Source organism: Solanum lycopersicum, chromosome 4 (assembly GCF_036512215.1).
Source record: "Solanum lycopersicum chromosome 4, SLM_r2.1".
In the NCBI taxonomy this organism is placed as follows: Eukaryota; Viridiplantae; Streptophyta; class Magnoliopsida; order Solanales; family Solanaceae; genus Solanum; species Solanum lycopersicum.
The window spans coordinates 59,519,314-59,538,601 of record NC_090803.1 but is presented as its reverse complement, the minus strand read 5'-3'; the positions used below and the strand labels follow the sequence as shown (position 1 = coordinate 59,538,601).

The 19,288-nt window shown below is 31.9% G+C and overlaps 1 protein-coding gene across 1 annotated transcript; it reads left to right on the top strand.

Annotated features, from left to right (window-relative positions):
• The first annotated feature begins 254 nt into the window (after window positions 1–254).
• LOC101260719 (PH, RCC1 and FYVE domains-containing protein 1) lies at window positions 255–10,300 on the top strand. The gene is made up of 9 exons (XM_004237719.5): window positions 255–911; window positions 1,951–2,037; window positions 3,553–3,642; window positions 3,771–3,857; window positions 3,948–4,067; window positions 4,823–6,928; window positions 7,023–7,169; window positions 9,111–9,646; window positions 9,885–10,300. The coding sequence occupies exons 1-9, from the start codon at window positions 864–866 to the stop codon at window positions 10,042–10,044; spliced, it is 3,381 nt and encodes a 1,126-aa protein (XP_004237767.1). The 5' UTR covers window positions 255–863; the 3' UTR covers window positions 10,045–10,300.
• Window positions 10,301–19,288: the final 8,988 nt, after the last annotated feature.

The window sequence follows — 19,288 nt, the reverse complement described above, 5'->3', positions numbered from 1 at the left end:
ATAAATTGAATTCTCATCAATAAAATCAGAATTTAGATAGCTAACTAACTAAGCTATTAAAATTTCTTTCAACTACACGTTAAATCACAAAAAGTTTATAACAATTCTACGTCGGATCATAATTTTGAAAAAAAAATCTAACTTTTGTTTTTGTTTGGGGTGAATTTGTACAGTTTTTTTCCTCATGGGTAAAACTGTTAAAAAAGGGAGAAAAAGAAAAAAAGAGAGAAAAAGAAAAGGAAAAAAAAAGCATTGGAAATGTGTTTCCTTTTAATTTTCTTCATTCATCTCAGACGTCTTTTGTGTTCTTCTTTGACTCTCTCTGAACTTACGCGGACACCACCTTCTTCCTCTTTAATTTTCTCTCTCTAAAACTCCATTTTTTCTTTCTCTCTCTTCTCTCTCACTCACAATTCTTCCATTTTTTTACACTTCCGGCGCCGGTAACTGCTCCACTAGCGGCGCCACCTTTCTCCGGTCACTGGAAAACGGCCGGAAGAGTTTTGTTTTCAAGTTGAAAAATACTGAATCACTACGATTATTGTTTGACTTAGACGACTTTTTTTTTGACTTGAAGCATTGAAGGGACGGTGGTGAGAAACGGTAGGTAGTGAAGTTGTTCAGATCTGTGAGGATTTATTCCTAGGGTTTGATTCTGAGTGAATGTTGAAAAGTTTTTGAGGTTAGGGTGTTTTGGAAGATTTTGAAGTGTGGATGGTAGTGTACGGACGGCGTAGCGCGGTGGTCGTCGTCGTCGCCGGAATTGGAGGAGGAGTTGATGATGAGCGGAGGTGTTGAAAGTAGAAGGTGGCGGAGGTGGCGGTGGTGGCGGTGGTGTGAAATTGGTTGCTCTTTCACATGGAATGGCAGATCTTGTTAGCTATGGTGATGCCGACCGTGATATTGAGCAGGTGCGCTTTACTTTACTTGTCAAACATGAGATCTTTTGCTTCTGTTTTTGCTTCTCTTTCCCGTTGATGAAATCAAACTTCTTATTATGAAAAATTTAAATCATCTTCTTTCACTTTTTTCTGTTTGGGTAATTTAGAAAAGAAGTAGGCAAGTTTTTCTTAGTGCAGATGCATAAAAAAAGCATCTTTGTTAGAAGCATATTGCACTTCACCAAAGTGTTGATTAAACCTTCTTTTATGGTGCATTTTTAGAAGTAATTATCACTATCCCAATGAAATGGGCATACAGTCGATCCCAGCTAGTTTGGGAGTCAAATGAACTTGATTGATTGTTGAAGTAGCTGTTAAAGAAAGAAGAAAGATTGGTTAATCTTTGAATTTTGAAGTAAGATTCTTTTTGAGGGGACGAGGGGTTGGCAGTGTGGTTGAGGGGACATTTTATTGGTCCCAATGTTTCTGTGCATGCTTATTTATGCTCTTCCTGTGTTTGTTCGCATTTCTGTGGTTCAAAGTTACAGTCTTCAGGGCCGTAATTGGCTGTATTAAGAAGCAGTAGGATCTGTCATACACTGATCAATAAAGGTGTAGACTGAAATGAGTATCCCCATGTATCCATGAATTAGTTGCATATTGAAAGCCTATGGTAAGATTAATCCCGTAGGATGTGATTCCTCTAACCTTTAACTACTATTCCAGAGGGGATACAAAATGGTGATAGCAAAACTGCCTGGAATTAGTGGCACAGTCGCACATATCACTAGTCTATTTGTTGTAAATTTCTGCCTGAAGCATGTGGATTTCTAGTCCCTTCTTTTAAATGATAAGTCATATAGAGAAGGGAGTTAGCTCAGCTGTTAGTTGTCGTTGTCCAAACTCCAAGAGAGCTTGTGTGTTCAAAGTTGAAAGGCTTCAATCTTGTTATCAACTCTTGATAAAAAAAGAAAAAGAAAAACCAAGTCTAGTCATATATTCCTAATGCATTATGATCTTGTTCCAGAAGAAATGTCTTTTCTAGACTCATTTCTATTACCATTTGCAGGCACTAATTGCTTTAAAGAAAGGAGCTCAACTGTTGAAATATGGACGCAAAGGGAAGCCCAAGTTCTATCCATTTAGACTTTCTAATGTAAGTTGACATTAGCATGTGTATGCATTGTAGTTGATTAGGGTTTGATGAAGTAGGACTGGCGAGTGTATAATAGAGAGGTGCGTCATACTTGCTGTGTTGCATTATCATGGACATTGAGCTTCACCATGATCTTATGATTCTCTTGATGCTACATAGTCTTTTTGGCTGAATATTTAGTCTTCTGCTATGTTATTATAACATCTCGGGATACTTGGTTCTGTAGGGTTATTGATCTAAACCTTTGATTAATAACTTTCAGCATGAGTTGAAACAATAAAACTAAGTGAACTTATTCCTAAGTGAAGCTGTAATTTTTTTAAAGAATTTCTTATTTACTTCAAATTACTTGTATATTTCTTATATTTTTATGCGCTTTAAAGTTTTACTCATAATCATGTCTTGTCTCAAAAACTCCTATGCCATGTGTTCCTAACTGCAACTTGATCTGAAAGTGGTTTGTTTCTCTTCTTGCTCTTTTGCCCATTAATACATCAACTGATATTTTATGACATAAAAATTCAACGTCAAATAAAGGTGCGTGCTTCATGAAAACCAGTAGTAATATTTAGATCTTTCAGTTCAAGGAATGGGAACTGGAACTCTCCCTAGCCTAAATGTTATCTGGTTTGATGGGCTTGGTAGGTCATATGTCGGTGACGGCATACTTAATAAATTATTAAAATATAATATTTTCGTATGTTAGAATCTATAAAGTATAATTGAAAATGTGGAGGCAGATATTGTTGTAATTGCAAAATTTTCAGTAGAATTGGATATGGAGACAACCACTTTACCTTTTTAAGATAAAAAAAAGAGTTGGCTGTAGGGACAGAATTAGTACCGTTATGTGATATGAAATGGTACGAATTTGCATTAGCTATGATATGATTTTTGTAAAAAAATGTACACAGTTAGTGGTATAAGCATTCTGAATTAAGAAAAAAATAGTTGAATAAGGATTACATCGTAATCATCTGTTTTCTCTATAAAATTTATTCCCAGAATCTTTTTAATCTTGTATAGTATGGTTAGATTGGTCATATTTTAATTGAAGAAAGAAAAAGAAGAAATGTTGGATAGCGTTGGATAGCTTTTCCCCTTTCATGTCAAATGAATTGCGTTTTTCATCTTTCGGCTGCAACTTTCATAGGCTTTTTAGTCTTTGAAGTGACAAGGGTTGATATACAGTAGAAGACACCATTCTGAGGAACTTCATTTGAATTTTTATAGTATAGTTTGGACACTCTTAACATTGGGGACAACGCAGTAACTTTTGTGTCCAACCAGAAATTAATTTTTAAAGCCCTGATATTAGGTGCAATATAAGCGTGATAATTTGTTTACATTGGTTACGGTTCCAGTGTTGGCACCATGAGCTGTTCCTCTGAAACTTATTTTTTCCACTAAAATGTCTCTTCAATTGTGCTTTCCCTTGGCGAAATTTGGGGCTTCTCTATGATTTTTTTCTTTGACAACACTGTGCTCATGTTGGTCTATATGGAAAATTTTCAGGATGAATTATCTTTAGTTTGGATCTCTAGCAGTGGTGAAAAGAGTTTAAAGTTAGCTTCAGTTTCTAGAATCATTCCTGGGCAAAGAACTGTGAGATCATCTTCTTCTCTATCAAACTCTACTTTGAATTTATGATGACTACCTCTCTCGTAATAACCTTAAAGTTTTCTACAAGTGCGATTAACTCTTTAAGTCTTACCTGTGCTTTTAACTTCCAGGCTGTCTTTCGACGCTATCTTCGTCCTGATAAGGATTACTTGTCCTTCTCTCTCATATACAATTACGGAAAAAGATCCCTTGATCTGGTTAGTTATATAGACCAAGTTTATCTACCCTGCAACTTTGCAATTTATCTCTAGTTTTTATTGAATTACACATGTATCCTGTTATTTCAGATCTGTAAGGACAAGGTTGAGGCAGAGTTTTGGATTACTGGCCTAAAAGCTTTGATATCTTCTGGACAAGGTGGACGCTCAAAGGTTGACGGTTGGAGTGATGGAGGCCTCTACTTTGATGTAACACTACCTACCTAACAACTTCTTTGTTTTCAATTTTAAGACTGGTTTTATCATATTTCTTATTTAATGTGAATGCTAAAGGATTGAGTATTGAGAAATCACATTTCTTATTGACCTTGAATCATTTGCCTGTGCATGATCCTGCTTGGAAATATAATTTGCATTGCAAGTAATATTTCCGTTCTGGTTCTATTGTCACTATCTTGGGACAGCTTCTTCCAGTTTTAAATAACAATAATTGCAGAATGTAAAATTCTTCCTTTTTCTCGGTTGTTCTGGACAGTCTCTCATTTATAATGTGGGCGTCCTATTAGAATCTACCATATAACTGATCATGATTATACAAATTACAAGATAGCAGTGACTGGAGACTGGTTGTGAATGCTAAAGGATTTATCATATTTCTTATTTAATGTGAATGCTAAAGGATTGAGTATTGAGAAATCAAATTTGATGTTGTTCTGAATTTGGTATTTGTAATCCTAAAGAGGAATGTGATTCATTTGGATTAGCACTAGTTCATGACTTGAATTGATTTCATCTCATCAGAGATAATTCAATTTTTATCTAATTGATTAATTTAAGAATAATTGAATTATTTTTTTCAAAGCGAATAAAGAAAAAAAATCAGTCTCCTTTAGTCTTAATTGTTTTTTTTTTTTTGTGGTAGTACTTCCCATTGAGGCACATTGGACATGCAAGTAACATCAAATTTCTAATGTCCTCACTCCTCCAGCTCAACTTTTTTGCAGGATAGTCGAGATTTGACATCAAACAGTCCAAGTTCTAGTTCTGTTAGTGCTACAAAAGAAATTAGCTCTCCAGACGCTTCCTTAAGTTCCAACCCTAATACTTCTCCTAAGAGCTATCAACCTTATAACTTTGTGCAGTCTGAAAGGTCACATGTAGCTTTGGATCAAGCAAATATGCATAATATTCAAGCCAAAGGATCTGCTCCAGATGTGTTCCGAGTTAGTGTTTCCAGTGCCCCCAGTACTTCTAGTCATGGTTCTGCACCAGATGATTGCGATGCTTTGGGCGATGTTTATATATGGGGTGAGGTAATATGTGATAGTATTGTCAAGGTTGGACCTGAAAAAAATTCCAGTACGGTGAGCACAAGGGCAGATGTGCTTGTTCCAAGACCACTGGAATCCAATGTAGTTTTGGATGTTCATCATATAGCTTGTGGGGTCAAGCATGCTGCCCTCGTCACCAGGCAAGGTGAAATCTTTACATGGGGTGAAGAATCTGGTGGCCGACTCGGCCATGGTGTTGGGAAAGATGTCACTCAACCTCGGTTTGTCGAATCATTGTCCCTTTGCAACATTGACTTTGTAGCATGTGGTGAGTTTCACACCTGCGCTGTTACAATGGCTGGTGAATTATATACTTGGGGGGATGGCACACACAATGCTGGGCTTCTAGGTAATGGCACTGATGTCAGCCACTGGATACCAAAGAGAATATCAGGCCCTTTGGAAGGACTTCAAGTTGCATCAGTAACATGCGGTCCATGGCATACTGCTTTAATAACATCAACTGGGCAGCTCTTCACGTTTGGGGATGGAACATTTGGTGTTTTAGGCCATGGTGATAGGGAAAATGTATTGTTCCCCCGGGAGGTGAAGTCTTTGTCAGGTCTGAGGACAATTGCTGCTGCATGTGGAGTATGGCATACTGCTGCTGTAGTTGAAGTTATTGTGACACAGTCTAGTGCTAGTGTTTCATCTGGAAAATTATTTACTTGGGGAGATGGAGATAAAAACCGTCTTGGACATGGTGATAAAGAACCTCGACTGGAACCTACTTGTGTACCTGCACTTATTGATTACAATTTTCACAAAATTGCTTGTGGGCATAGTTTAACTGTCTGCTTGACCACATCTGGCCATGTTTTTACAATGGGAAGTACCGTCTATGGACAACTTGGAAATCCTTTTTCTGATGGGAAGTTGCCTTGCCTGGTAGAAGACAAACTTTTGGGGGAAATTGTTGAAGATATTGCTTGCGGCTCATACCATGTGGCTGTTTTGACATCCAAAAATGAGGTTTATACGTGGGGCAAGGGAGCCAACGGGAGATTGGGTCACGGGGATGTAGAGGACAGGAAAGCCCCCACTTTGGTTGAAGCTTTAAAGGATAGACATGTGAAATATATTTCTTGTGGTTCTAATTACACTGCTGCAATATGTCTTCACAAATGGGTTTCTGGTGCTGAGCAGTCCCAGTGTTCAGCCTGTAGACAGGCTTTTGGCTTCACAAGGAAACGGCACAATTGCTACAACTGTGGGCTTGTGCATTGCCATGCATGCACTTCAAGAAAAGCAATAAGGGCAGCTTTGGCTCCAAATCCAAACAAACCGTATCGTGTGTGTGATTCTTGTTTTACAAAACTGAGTAAGGTTGCTGAGATTGGAATCAATAACAGGAGAAGTGCCGGACCTCGCCTTTCTGGTGAGAACAAGGACAGGCTGGACAAGGCTGATATACGATCAGCAAAATCAGGAATGCCACCCAATCTTGATTTGATCAAGCAGCTAGATAGTAAAGCAGTCAAACAAGGGAAAAAAGCTGATACGTTTTCCTTGGGTCGTTCCTCTCAAGCTCCTTTGTTACAGCTGAAAGATGTAGTGTCGACCACTGGAGATCTGCGTTGGGCAGTTCCAAAACCAGTTATGATCCAATCGGGTGTTAGTTCCAGATCTGTGTCACCTTTCTCTAGGAAGCCAAGTCCGCCACGCTCAGCAACACCTGTACCTACCACTGCAGGACTTTCATTCTCCAAAAGCATTGCTGACAGTTTGAAGAAGACCAATGAGCTTTTAAATCAGGAAGTTCACAAACTACGGGCTCAGGTATGTTAAGTTTTTCCTTTTGTCCTTGACATTTTGCTCTAGTTATATACTATTTCCTAGTTCCCTGTAACTGATGTAATTTTTGTTGACTTAGGTTGAGAACCTGAGACATCGTTGTGAACTTCAGGAGTCGGAGCTGCAGAAATCAACAAAAAAAGCCCAGGAAGCAATGGCTTTGGCAGCCGAGGAATCTGCTAAAAGCAAAGCTGCAAAAGAAGCTATGAAGTCGCTGATGGCACAGGTATGCTCATGCATTTTGTGCACACAAGCACATTCACAGCAGACACTCTCTCTCTCTCTCTCACACAGATATATATATATATATATACTACTTAGGGCCCGTTTGGATGGGCTTAATAAAAGTAGCTTTAAAAAAATACTTTTGAAAGTGCTGAATCTTATTTTTAAAATAAGTAGTTATGCGTTTGGATAAAAGTGTTGAAGTTAAAAAAAAAGTTGTTGATGTGTTTGGCAAATAAGTGCTGATAAACAACTTTTTAAATCAAAATGTCTAAAATACCCTTAAAAGTTGTTAACATAATAAAAGTTAATTAATTTATATTTTACCGCCATAAATAATTATATTTTGCTATCATTCACATAGTCCTTTCTCATCACAAATTATTTATAAGAGGAATATATAAACTTATTAAAGATTTTAAAGATATATAATTTGAATAGATCAAAGAATGATTTAAGATTTTATTTTAGTTTCATCCATAGGTAATAATAATACTCTATCATTCACATATTTCTTTATTATCACAAATTATTTATAAGAGGAATATAAATTTTTATTGAAGTTATATGTGCAACTTATTTTACATTTTAATAATATATAATTTGAATAGATCACTTGAAAGATTTAAGATTTATTTTATTTTCATTCATTAGTAATAGTAATTGTTTATCATCCACACATGAAAAGGGAAAAATAGAAGAAAGAGATATTAGGGTTATGTGGGTAATTTGGAGATTGTATAAAAATATTAAGGGTAAAAAGGAAAAAATGTGGTCAACTTAAAACAACTTATAAGCTGGAAAAAAAAGCACCCCTACCCCAGCTTTTAACTTTTGGCTTAAAATAAGTTTTTTTTAACTTAAAATAAGTTATTTTGAGGATTGCCAACAACTAAATAAGTCAAAAACCAGCTTTTAAGTCAGTTTGACCAGCTTTTGAGCTTAGCCAAACAGGCTCTTAGTAGAAGAGGCTACAAGCAGGCATGATTTCATCAACATGCCTCCTTGTAGCTAGGGGTAGTTTGGTAATTTTGTTGTTTTCTTTTTAAACTTTTTATCTTTCATCACTTTATAAAATATTAAAAAATTATGTAAAAGAATTATAAATCATAATAATTAATAACTTAAAATATTTGAAAATATATAAAAGGCTTTTGTTAACTCTCAAAATTTCATCTATACTACATAAATTGAGATAAAGAGACAAAAGAATTTATAAAAGAATTGATTGGATTTTGAAATTTCATTTGTATCACATAAATCAAGACAATGGAGTAATATATATTATGTGAAAATTACATAAAAAATACCATAAATCACAATAATTAGCAACCATATATATATATATATATATCGTTGACTCTAAATATAATAACATGTTATATATATTAAGAAATTATGTACTAAAAAAATATTATAAATCACCATAATTAATAGCTTAAAATATTTAAAAATATATTAACATTTTTCGTTAAATTTCAAAATTTCATCTATACCGCATAAATTGGGATAAAGAGAGATATATACAAAATACATAAAATATATTGTAATCACAATAATCAATAACTTAGATATCAAAAAGAATTTATAAAAAAAATTGATTGACTTTTGAAATTTCATTTGTATCACATAAATCAAGAGAAAAGGAGTAATATATATTGGTCGACTCTAATATACAAAAACATGTTAAAAAATTGATTAACTTCAAATTCCACATATACCACAAATAATTTAAAATAGAAAGAGTAATATATATTGGGCCCTGTGCTGGCACTAGTCTCTCTCTCTCTCACTTTATGCTGACATTTCAAATTGAAATGTAATGTCGGTTCAAATTTATTTAAGTCGTCTATTGCTGACTGACTAGAATGGTCTTTTTGGACCCTTGTTATTTTGCTGAATGTGAAGGTGTTTCTCCCCCTGTTATTTGCTCTTTTTACAGCTCAAAGACATGGCTGAAAGGTTGCCACCTGGGGCTTATGACGTAGAGAGCCTCAAACTAGCTTACTTACCGAATGGTTTGGACTCAAATGGCATTCACTATCCCAACGCTAATGGGGAACGCCATTCGAGATCTGATTCTGTCACTAGCTCTTACATGGCCTCTCAAACCAGCATGGATTTTAGTACATATGGAATGCATAGCCCTACCAGATACCAAAGGGATTCTGGTAGCATTGAAGCTATTTCAAACAATCAAATCCTGACCTCCAATGGTACAGATGACCGAGGTGAAGTTAGACTGCCTAATGGTAGCGAGGCACAGGTGAACATCAATAGTGCATCTCAAGCTGTCGATAATGAAGACGCTGAATCCTTACAAGACAATGGGAACGGATTGAAATCAAGAAATTCTCTGCCTTCTGGTAACCCTAACCAAATTGAGGCTGAATGGATTGAACAATACGAGCCTGGAGTTTATATTACCCTAATGGCTCTTCGAGATGGCACTAGAGATCTCAAACGAGTTCGCTTCAGGTAATTGGCTAGATTGATTTTGCTCAACTTACTAATGATATACCACGGTTGCATGGTCCCCTCGTACAACAATATATTTTATATCTAGAACTATGCCATTAGGGAATAATCCTATTTTAAAATATTCAATTTTTTTTTCTTGGAAAACTTGCCAATTGTTGCCTATTTTTGCTTAATCTGTTTTGCGCTTCCAATTATTCTGATGTAATACTTGGTTGTGTTGTAATTGAATCTGCAGCCGCAGAAGATTCGGGGAGCACCAAGCGGAGACTTGGTGGTCAGAGAATCGTGACAAAGTTTACGAGAGATATAATGTTCGTGGTTCAGACAAGTCATCGGTTACAGGTCAGGCTGCTCGGAGGTCAGAAGGGGGCCTCTCTCCATCTTCCCAAATTTAGAAATTCGTTAGTCAATCTGTCTTAGCAAATCTCTGTCTACCTTTTTTTGATTATTGTGGTGCGGAATGCTAGTCAAATTATTGGAGGGGAGAGAGCCAAAACCCTCGACGTCATTCCACAAATTCCTGAGCCTTTTTGTTTTGTGTTACTTTTTGGTTCAGTGTTATTTCTTAGGGGGTTGGTTCACCATTTTAACTTATTTGTTGTTGTATTGTAGTGTATATAATAGTATCAATCAATTATATTTGTTGCCCAACATGACTTGTGTTCGTTTCCCTTTATTTGGTGAAAAAAAAGAGTAAGAGAGGGCACCGTCAAGTGGTTGGTTGAGAATTCTGAGGTGATAATATTCCATGGAATTAGTGAAGGTGTGCCCAAAAAAAAAGAAAAGATGTCTGCTTTCATGACGTGTCCATTATAGTGTATTGGCAAGTGATATTCTTACTTGGCTAATTGCGTCGTATATACCTTTAGAGATTTTAGACATTTAAATTTGCTCATTTACTTATATTTCTATTTTACAAAAATAAGCGTTCATCAATGGTTTTTGATTACTCGGTCTCTCCTTTTCGCTCATTTGATAAATAGAATTATCAACGTTAAAATTGATGGAAGGTGGAGGCTGTTTATTACTTGTGTAATTTCCTTTTGCCAAGCAATAGCTTTTCAATTTAGGTGTGAGATTATTTTAAAACAAAGAGAACATTAATCCTTTATTAAAAGAAAAAGAAGAGAGAAAACACAGTGGAAATATGAAACCTCATATGATGCTTAATAATAATAATTAGAGAAGAGAAATTATAGTTGAACAAGTGGCATCAAATGGTCAAATATTAAAGAAAACGTCAACGAAACTTTAAGCATTTATTATTAGTAGTAGTTGTCTCAAATTTCACTTTAGTCATTTTGCCTTTTGTTTGTATGTATGTATATTGTAATTGAAATTGGATTGGACATATATATTTCATTTAGCTTAATTAGAAAAGTATTCTGTCAGTGGAAATCCCTTAATCAGGTTCTTAGGATGAAGATAAGATTTTAAAATTTTAATCAAACTTTATTATCAAACAAATATTTAAACAGAAATTTCAAAGACTAATTCTAAAATTTATGATCAAACAAAAATTTAGATCACGAGGCTGATCTTGAACCGCCATCTAAGCGGAAATACATTCATTTAAGAGAATATTATTGGTATAGAAAATCTTAATTAGGTGTTGACTTAAGTAATAGTAACAAGCACAAGAATAATTAACATTTCATAATGAATCTAAAACACAAACCGGGTACCTAGCCTAATGGATCGATGGAGTTCTTACGGTACAAAATAGTCATTTAAAAAAAAAATTGTGCATCATTACCAATTTTTTTTTTTAAAATAAACATAGCTAGAAAATCAAATATTGGGATTTAAAAATCTAGATTGACTAGTTCTTTTATAATGAGTTTTTACAACCTAACATTGCATGATTAGTTCCAAAAGATTTTACTCTAATGTGATAACAAACTATTTAAAGTCGTCAACAAAAATATTTCAATAGAATAGTGTAATCGAAGTTTGAAATAAAGTGTGTGTTTGTTTTATTCTTCCTTTGATCTAGGCTTAATGAGACGATAAATCAATGCACGATAAAAGTTAGTGTTATTACTTTATATGTTTGTCATGAGTTATAATAATATTAATAACGTTGATCCAAAAATACTTATTTGGTAGAAGAAATCAAATAATGAAATAGTGAAGAATTTTGTAGCAGTTGTAGTGGGAGTTGAATATTGATTTTATTTGACGATATGATTTTCTATGTTTTTCATTGATTAATTTAAAATTAAAAAAAAAAACTTTTTATAAAGTCTTATTCTTTCGACATCCAATTTGCCTAGTTTGAAAATCTTTGCAAGATATATTCAAAATAGACTAACTTATTAAACAACAAACATAGTGATAGACTTGACAACTAATAAGACACCATAACGGTGAATTGAGTCTTTAGTTTTTTTTCTTCAACTCTTAACTATGTTTACTATATTATCTAATAAATAAATAATCTAAAAACTTATTACGTCACTATAACAAAAAACTCTTAGCAGTGTAATAAATAGAAACATTAATAAAGAGTGCTCAAGTCTTTACCGGCATTAGTTAAGTGTCATTAGATCCAATGCCGCTAAAGCATTTAGGGACATATTCAAAGAGTGTCAATTACCGCTAAAAATACATATTTAACGGCAATTGTTAATTAATTGCCACTAAAACTCATTTTTCATGTACCGCATTGAGCTTATGATAATTTATCAATGAAATATGTTCTGTCAATCAATAAATTAGGAGAGCGCTAATTAAGAAAGATATTTAAAAGAGTAGTTTGGATGATAAATTAGTAGACACTAATCCAAAAATTAACGTTAAAGCACAATTACGATCCAATAGATAGGAGGACAAATTTGAATCATATCTTATATGGTAGATGATTTTTTACCCTTTTTATTGTAATTAGAAAAAAGTACATTTAAAGAGTAGTAATTTGTGTTTAATTGATTGATTTAATTTTGTTAATACTTAAGGAATAATTTATGTATGATCAAAGTTCTAGAATTAAATTCTGCAAATTAATCAACTTCGATAACTAATCAATTTTTTTTTTTTTTAAAAATATTTTTTAAAGCTTATCTCAAAATATTCTATTATACTCTTTTTTTCCACCAAACCATCATGAATTTTCCCTCCTAACAACAACCAAATTTCAATTATTTTTAACGACCTTTTGACGTTATGCTAATTCTTCATGTAAAACCAATAATTTAGAAATTATTAGTATTTTTCAGATTTGGTTTACTTACAAAGGTCCTTTGCCGGCAAATTATACGTAGACTTTCGCTAAACCTAATAAAGTTTTCAACTCCCATGCGCTTTAATAATCTCAAATATATGATTAATTAATCTAATTTTAATTTTAACTATTGAATAATAATTCTTTTAAGTCCTGTCAAATAGATGTTGACTTGTCAAATTCATAGATTTTTCAACAACATTATTAAAAGTGTTTCTGATAAAATGCATCTTCTCTTGTTTTTTTTTTTAGGTTACTATTACGTCGATTCCATATTAATAGTGTAGGATGATTAATTAAACATTCTTCGTCAAAAATTATATTACGCATATTAAATATTATTATCAATATATAAGCAAAGATGATTATATATAAATCTGAAGTACATAATTAGTGAAATTTCTAATTTTATTATCGTTCCATATTTGTAAATTCAAACACTAATCCTTTTATTTTTTTATCGGGTATCAAGTACTTACTTTGAAATCCAACTAATTTGATTCACGCAAACAAAGTCCCATTTTGAAGGATAAAATGCTCTGTACAAAAGAAATTTCATTCCTAGGGCTTAAATGAGAAAACAAGTATGAGATTAAACTTTTAATCAATGCTTAATACATTCCATAATACATATTAGAGTCAAGAAAGTGGAATATTTCAAAAAGTAAAATGAAAAGGCAAGAATGTACACAAATATTGGTGAAATCCGATATAGTGTATACCTAAATAAATTCTATGAAATTAACCGAGAGTAAAATGCGGATAATTTTACTAGTATATACCTAAACACTCACAAAGAAGGAAAGGTGTAGCAATCAATTATGAAATACATTCGATTGGAATTAATAACAAAATACATAAGTCGTTAGGAGTTAAAATACTCCGATTTTTTCTCTATGAAGAAAAAAAAATATTAAAGAATGCGCAAATATCGAAAAAAAGGATAATTATATTTAATCTCAAGAACAATTACACTCAAAATATTTGATTTTCGAGCACATGTAATTTGTCGGTAAGATAAATAAAATGGATAAATTCAAGTAGAATTTCAGGAACATGCAATAATTATATATTAGTATAAACTATATAGTAGTATAAATAAATTTGAAACCATGAACAAGAAAAAATTATTAAATTTGGAATCTCGTACAACAACTAAATTATATAATATGTATATATATATATTATTCATTTATTGCTTTTCACCCCACCAAGAACCATACCCAAGAAAGAAAAGAAGAAAGAGATGGATCACACATTCTTTTCATAGTTTCATTAAATGATTAGGATATCGAAAATAATAAATGATTTAAATACAAAAATAAAACAAAATCATGGACAAATAACTTGTAAAAACTACGTAGTATATAAAAGAGTTCCAAAAGCATGGATCACATATAACTCGAAAAAACAAAGTGCGTCAACTTTTTATATTAATTTAATAGCGTAAAAATTCTTTACACGATCAGTAAATATATTACTTAAATCCTCAAGATTACAAATCTTAAACGTATACTCTACATGACTTGTGAGTCAATAGTTCTCAATGCCCTCTAAAGCATTAGACTAAAAAGGACACACACACACACAAAAAACAAGGAGATTAATTAATGTATCATCATAGTAAAATTAATTTTATACTCCTAGAAAATACTGTACAATTTAAATAAACTAGAAGTAAAAAATTCCAATGAAATTACCAAAAAAATAAAATCATCCTCTTTTGATTTTGCTTATTGGTTGCTTCATCATGGCCAATACCTTTTGAGGTTGATTCCATTGTGTCTTTTTGAAGGAGAAGAAGGTGGAATTGGGACTCCTTTTGGCAAAGACTCATAATAAGGAGATTTATTGTTTTTATTACTAATTGGCAAAGGCTTCACCTTGAAAAATTGTGTGTGACTTGCACCATGAGCATGTTGAATTATTATCACAAGGACAAAAATGATTGATATTGTAGTTGTGTTTTTTATGCTCATTTTTTCCATCTCCCTAAGGTTTTGTTAATAAGGTTTGAAACAAAAGGGAAGAGAAGTGTGGAGAGGGCCAAAGATTTGAAATGGAAAAAGAAGTGATGTTTTAGTGTGGGGATTGAGTATACACTAGTATATTATTAGTTGGTGGTGGAAATATCTTGTTTGGTTTTTATACATATATATATTTTTGTGTGTGTGTATGTGTTTAAAATATATATTGTTGCAAGAGGAAAATGGGGTGGTGGGTGGGAGGGGATAGAGTGGGGTGACTTGTGTGTTAAGTTTTTTGTGTGTGTGTGGCCATTACTAGAAACAAGCTTTTTCCAATCGTGAATCCGTTGAAAATTTGTGATATAAAATTTGATTTTCTCACTTATTTTTTATTGAATTAGCTCACTGAAAAAATACATGATGGAAAATAAATTTTTAGTGAAATAATGAAAATTTCTTAATTTTTCAGTATAAAAAACATTACGGTTTTTTTTCCGCATCATTTTAATTAAAATATCCATAAAAAGAATTATATAAAATTTTAGTATGAGGTGGGGTGGAGTGCGGGGTAAGACTCTTGTCTTCATTACCGTCCATGAATTTTTCCTTAGAAATCTTATTTAATTTGTGAAAAAAGTATTATGAAGGCTAATTACTAAATAACTTTTATGCTCTTGTGACGAAACCTTTTTTTTTTCTTTTAGTGAACCTAGGAATAATTTTTACTAATAACAAAAATGAAAATTCACACCAGAAAGAATTATAAAAGTAAATCGAGTTACACCTTATATAACATAATATTAAACATTGCAGCGTCAATTAAAATTAAATCACGCACTATACGATCCATTCGAAATGACAGTTTCTACCGAATTTTCTCCATATACTCAAAACTTAAATTCAAAATTTCTGTTTAAAGATAACAAACTCTTGCCATTATAGTACAACCCATGTTGATATCATCTTACCAAGGTCTTACCTTTGTAAGGGTAAAACTCCAAAAGAATTAATTTTTTTTTATAAAGTTACAAATATATACATTCAAATTCTTCATGGTTTGCTTTTTAAAAAAAATTAATACTCTCTGTTCAACAATAATTATTTATTATTAATTTGACATATTCTTTAAAAAATAATAAATTATAGAGATAATATTACTATTTTATCTTTCTACTTTATTAAATTTAATATTTAGAAAAATATATTAAATATAAATTATTTCTTAATTTTTTTAAATAATACAAATATTATTAGTATATAGTGAATAACTATTATTGTACGAAGATATGAGAACTTTGAACACCAACCCCCCATCCCCAAAAGTCTGCTTTAGGTGCAATGTAATGGTCCACCCCATTTAATGACCAAAGAATGGAAGAAGAGAGGGAAATGAAAACATTGAATGCTAGAGATGATATTGAAAAGAAGAAGCAATAAATGAAGGACATGTTTTCTTGGACTAGCAGCATTTGGTATCACAAATGAGACAAATCTTCACTAATTATTTCTATCAATTTATTCATCATATAGCATGTTACAAACACACAACAAAAATGCACTTTATTTGTTGAATGATGGTAGGTTTCTTCTTAAAGGTTATGAATCGTCCTCTAGTATGTTATATATATATATTGGGAGGTCAATATATTGTTGAATACTTTAGTTAATTATCTATGTGCATCAATATGGGTTGTCGTGTAGTGATAGAGTTGTTTCATCCTTAACCAGAGATTTCAGGTTCGCGTCCTAGGTATGCAAAAAATTATATTGGGAATGTCACCTCAAAATGAGCTCTCCAGTACGCGATTTAAATTTAATTGAAACTCCAATATGTGCTACAGGGCTTCGAATACCTGATGGGAAACCAAGTAATAGACTTTTAGTCACAATTAGGTTCCAAAATGCGCATATTATCTTGAATATGTGCGTTTTGAAGCTCTTTACTTTTCTCCTCTATTCTATTGTGGTATTCGTTTAAGGTATCATGTATATGCACTTCATCTTCAAAAGATTAACCGTCAAAACTTTGTAAGTTATCTGCTAAATTCAATTTCATTATTCGCTCGGCCTTCATCAAGATCGTCATATATAATTAATCCTAATATACTCAAATAACTTTGCTCCATAGATCATAGCGATGGAAGACTGCTCCAATATATATCATATTTGACACGATCCAAGTCTATTAGGCGTACAATTCACTTTAAGGCCTAGGCCTCAAGAAAAAAGAACAATAAAAAGAAAATTCGCTTCCTGTCTTTATTTCAAATTCTATTTCAACGTATCATATTTTATTTTACGAAATTAGAATATCACCTAAATGGAAATGCTAGCATTGAATGCAAAGAGAGTAGGTTTCATTGCAAGAAGAAGCATTAAATGAAGGAGGGCCAATTCACATGTTTTCTTAGACTAGTAGTCTATTTGTTATATTTTTTGTCCCTCAATGTTCTTTGAGAAAAAAAAGTTAAAAGAACAAACGTAAATAAAATAATCTCATTTATAATCTATTAAAGGTACATGCTAAGTTCATGATAATTTTAAGTTTTATCAGAATTATATCTATTATTATATTTTCTCAAAATCTTTCCTTATTTAATCCACTAGTTACATTAATTTACTATTATAAAGTTACTTACTATCTCCGATTGTATTATTATAATGTTACTTTTTATTTATTATTATTATTTTGTTATTTATTGTTATTTTTTTATTGTATGTGTACCTTCGATAACTTCTTTTTTAACGAAGAGTTTATTGACCATAAACATATATATCCTACCATTCTCGAACCAAATTTATAAAATTATAATGAGTTTATTTATTTAAAATTTACTTTCGGACATACGTTTTAAAACAAATAATTTTGAGTATTCACATCAGCTTCATCTGCGTAATTAATTTATATAGTATAGTACTATTTTCCGGTAAATATCAAACTATAAAATACTTAATAATGGTGTCCAAACTAAATTTAGTACGCCTACATAATTGATGTGACGCTATTAGTATATAACAAAGTTTTCAATTTATTTTCTCTGAGATAATAAATATTACGATATCGTCTAATATTCATTTTTGTTTCAAACATTTGGGCTTGAGAACGAGCCTCCCCACACAGAGTTTGTGCGTATCAGATACATTTAAATCATACTAGATACATATATATGGAATATCAGATACATCCTGACATATAGATATACTTGGATACATATATCTGGCATGTCCAACTACGTATATCTGGAAACAAAATTTGACGCGTCCAACAACATATATTTAACGACAAAAAATCTAGCACAAATTGCAAATATATATATATATATATAGAGAGAGAGAGAGAGAGAGAGAGTGTAGTAGTCTTATACCTAGTAAATTATGACATTAGTTATACATAGTACAACCCCTATTCTAATACATTATATTCCATAATATTTTTATTTTAATACTAATATAAAAAAGATCATTTTATAAAATAATTCAACATAACTAATCATAACATTATCAATTCCTAGCTTATTAATACACTATATTAAATATTATTAAGCATCCGTTTGATAGGAGATATCAATTAAAATAGCTTTGGATTGAAATTTTAGCCTACCAAAATATTGTTTGGTTACTTTATATAAAATTATTTATCCACCAATTATTTTTTTCTAAATGACCAAGCTATCTCCCAAACTTTTTTCTAAATTTCTTTTGTAATTTAATGTCCTTTTTTGAAAAAAATTATATTGGAATAGTTATAATTGCCCATTTAATTTTCAAAATCCGTCCAATGTAATTTGATGATTTCATAAATTAATATATTTGATTTGCTCTATCGGGTTGATTTTTTTAAAAATGTAGTTCGTCGATTGACCACTTGAACTATTTTTTTTTAATAATAAGCTTCATGTATTTGAACAATTTAAGTAGCCTTAAATCTATGTTAAGTTTAAGGTATATTTGACCAACAAAAAGTTAGAAATACGATGTGCTATCAAGGATCTCCGTAGTGACACATCACCAGAGGCGAAACCAGGATTTCATGTTAGTGGGTTCTAAACTTGTAAAAGAGCAACAATCTTAACCGAAAGTAACAATCATCAATTAACGAACAAATATAAGTATTCAATTCACTAAAAACAATGAATTACTTAAACATTATATATATAAAAGCATTATCATTACAATACAATTGCACTCGACGAGTTGTCATATTTTGAAAACGTTCAATAATCACATCATCAGGTACACTTCAAATAATTCATCCTCTATATAACAAACTAAATATTAATCATTTAAAAAGTCATCGCCCATTCTGATTTGCGAGTCATCTTCAATGAACTTCATTAAGAGAAAATATGACATGTTCCATAAAAGATAAATTTTTTTCTAAAATTAAAATTTTAAACACTTTTAGTATAATCTTCAATATTGTTCTCAGTGGGATTAAAATTATTAAAT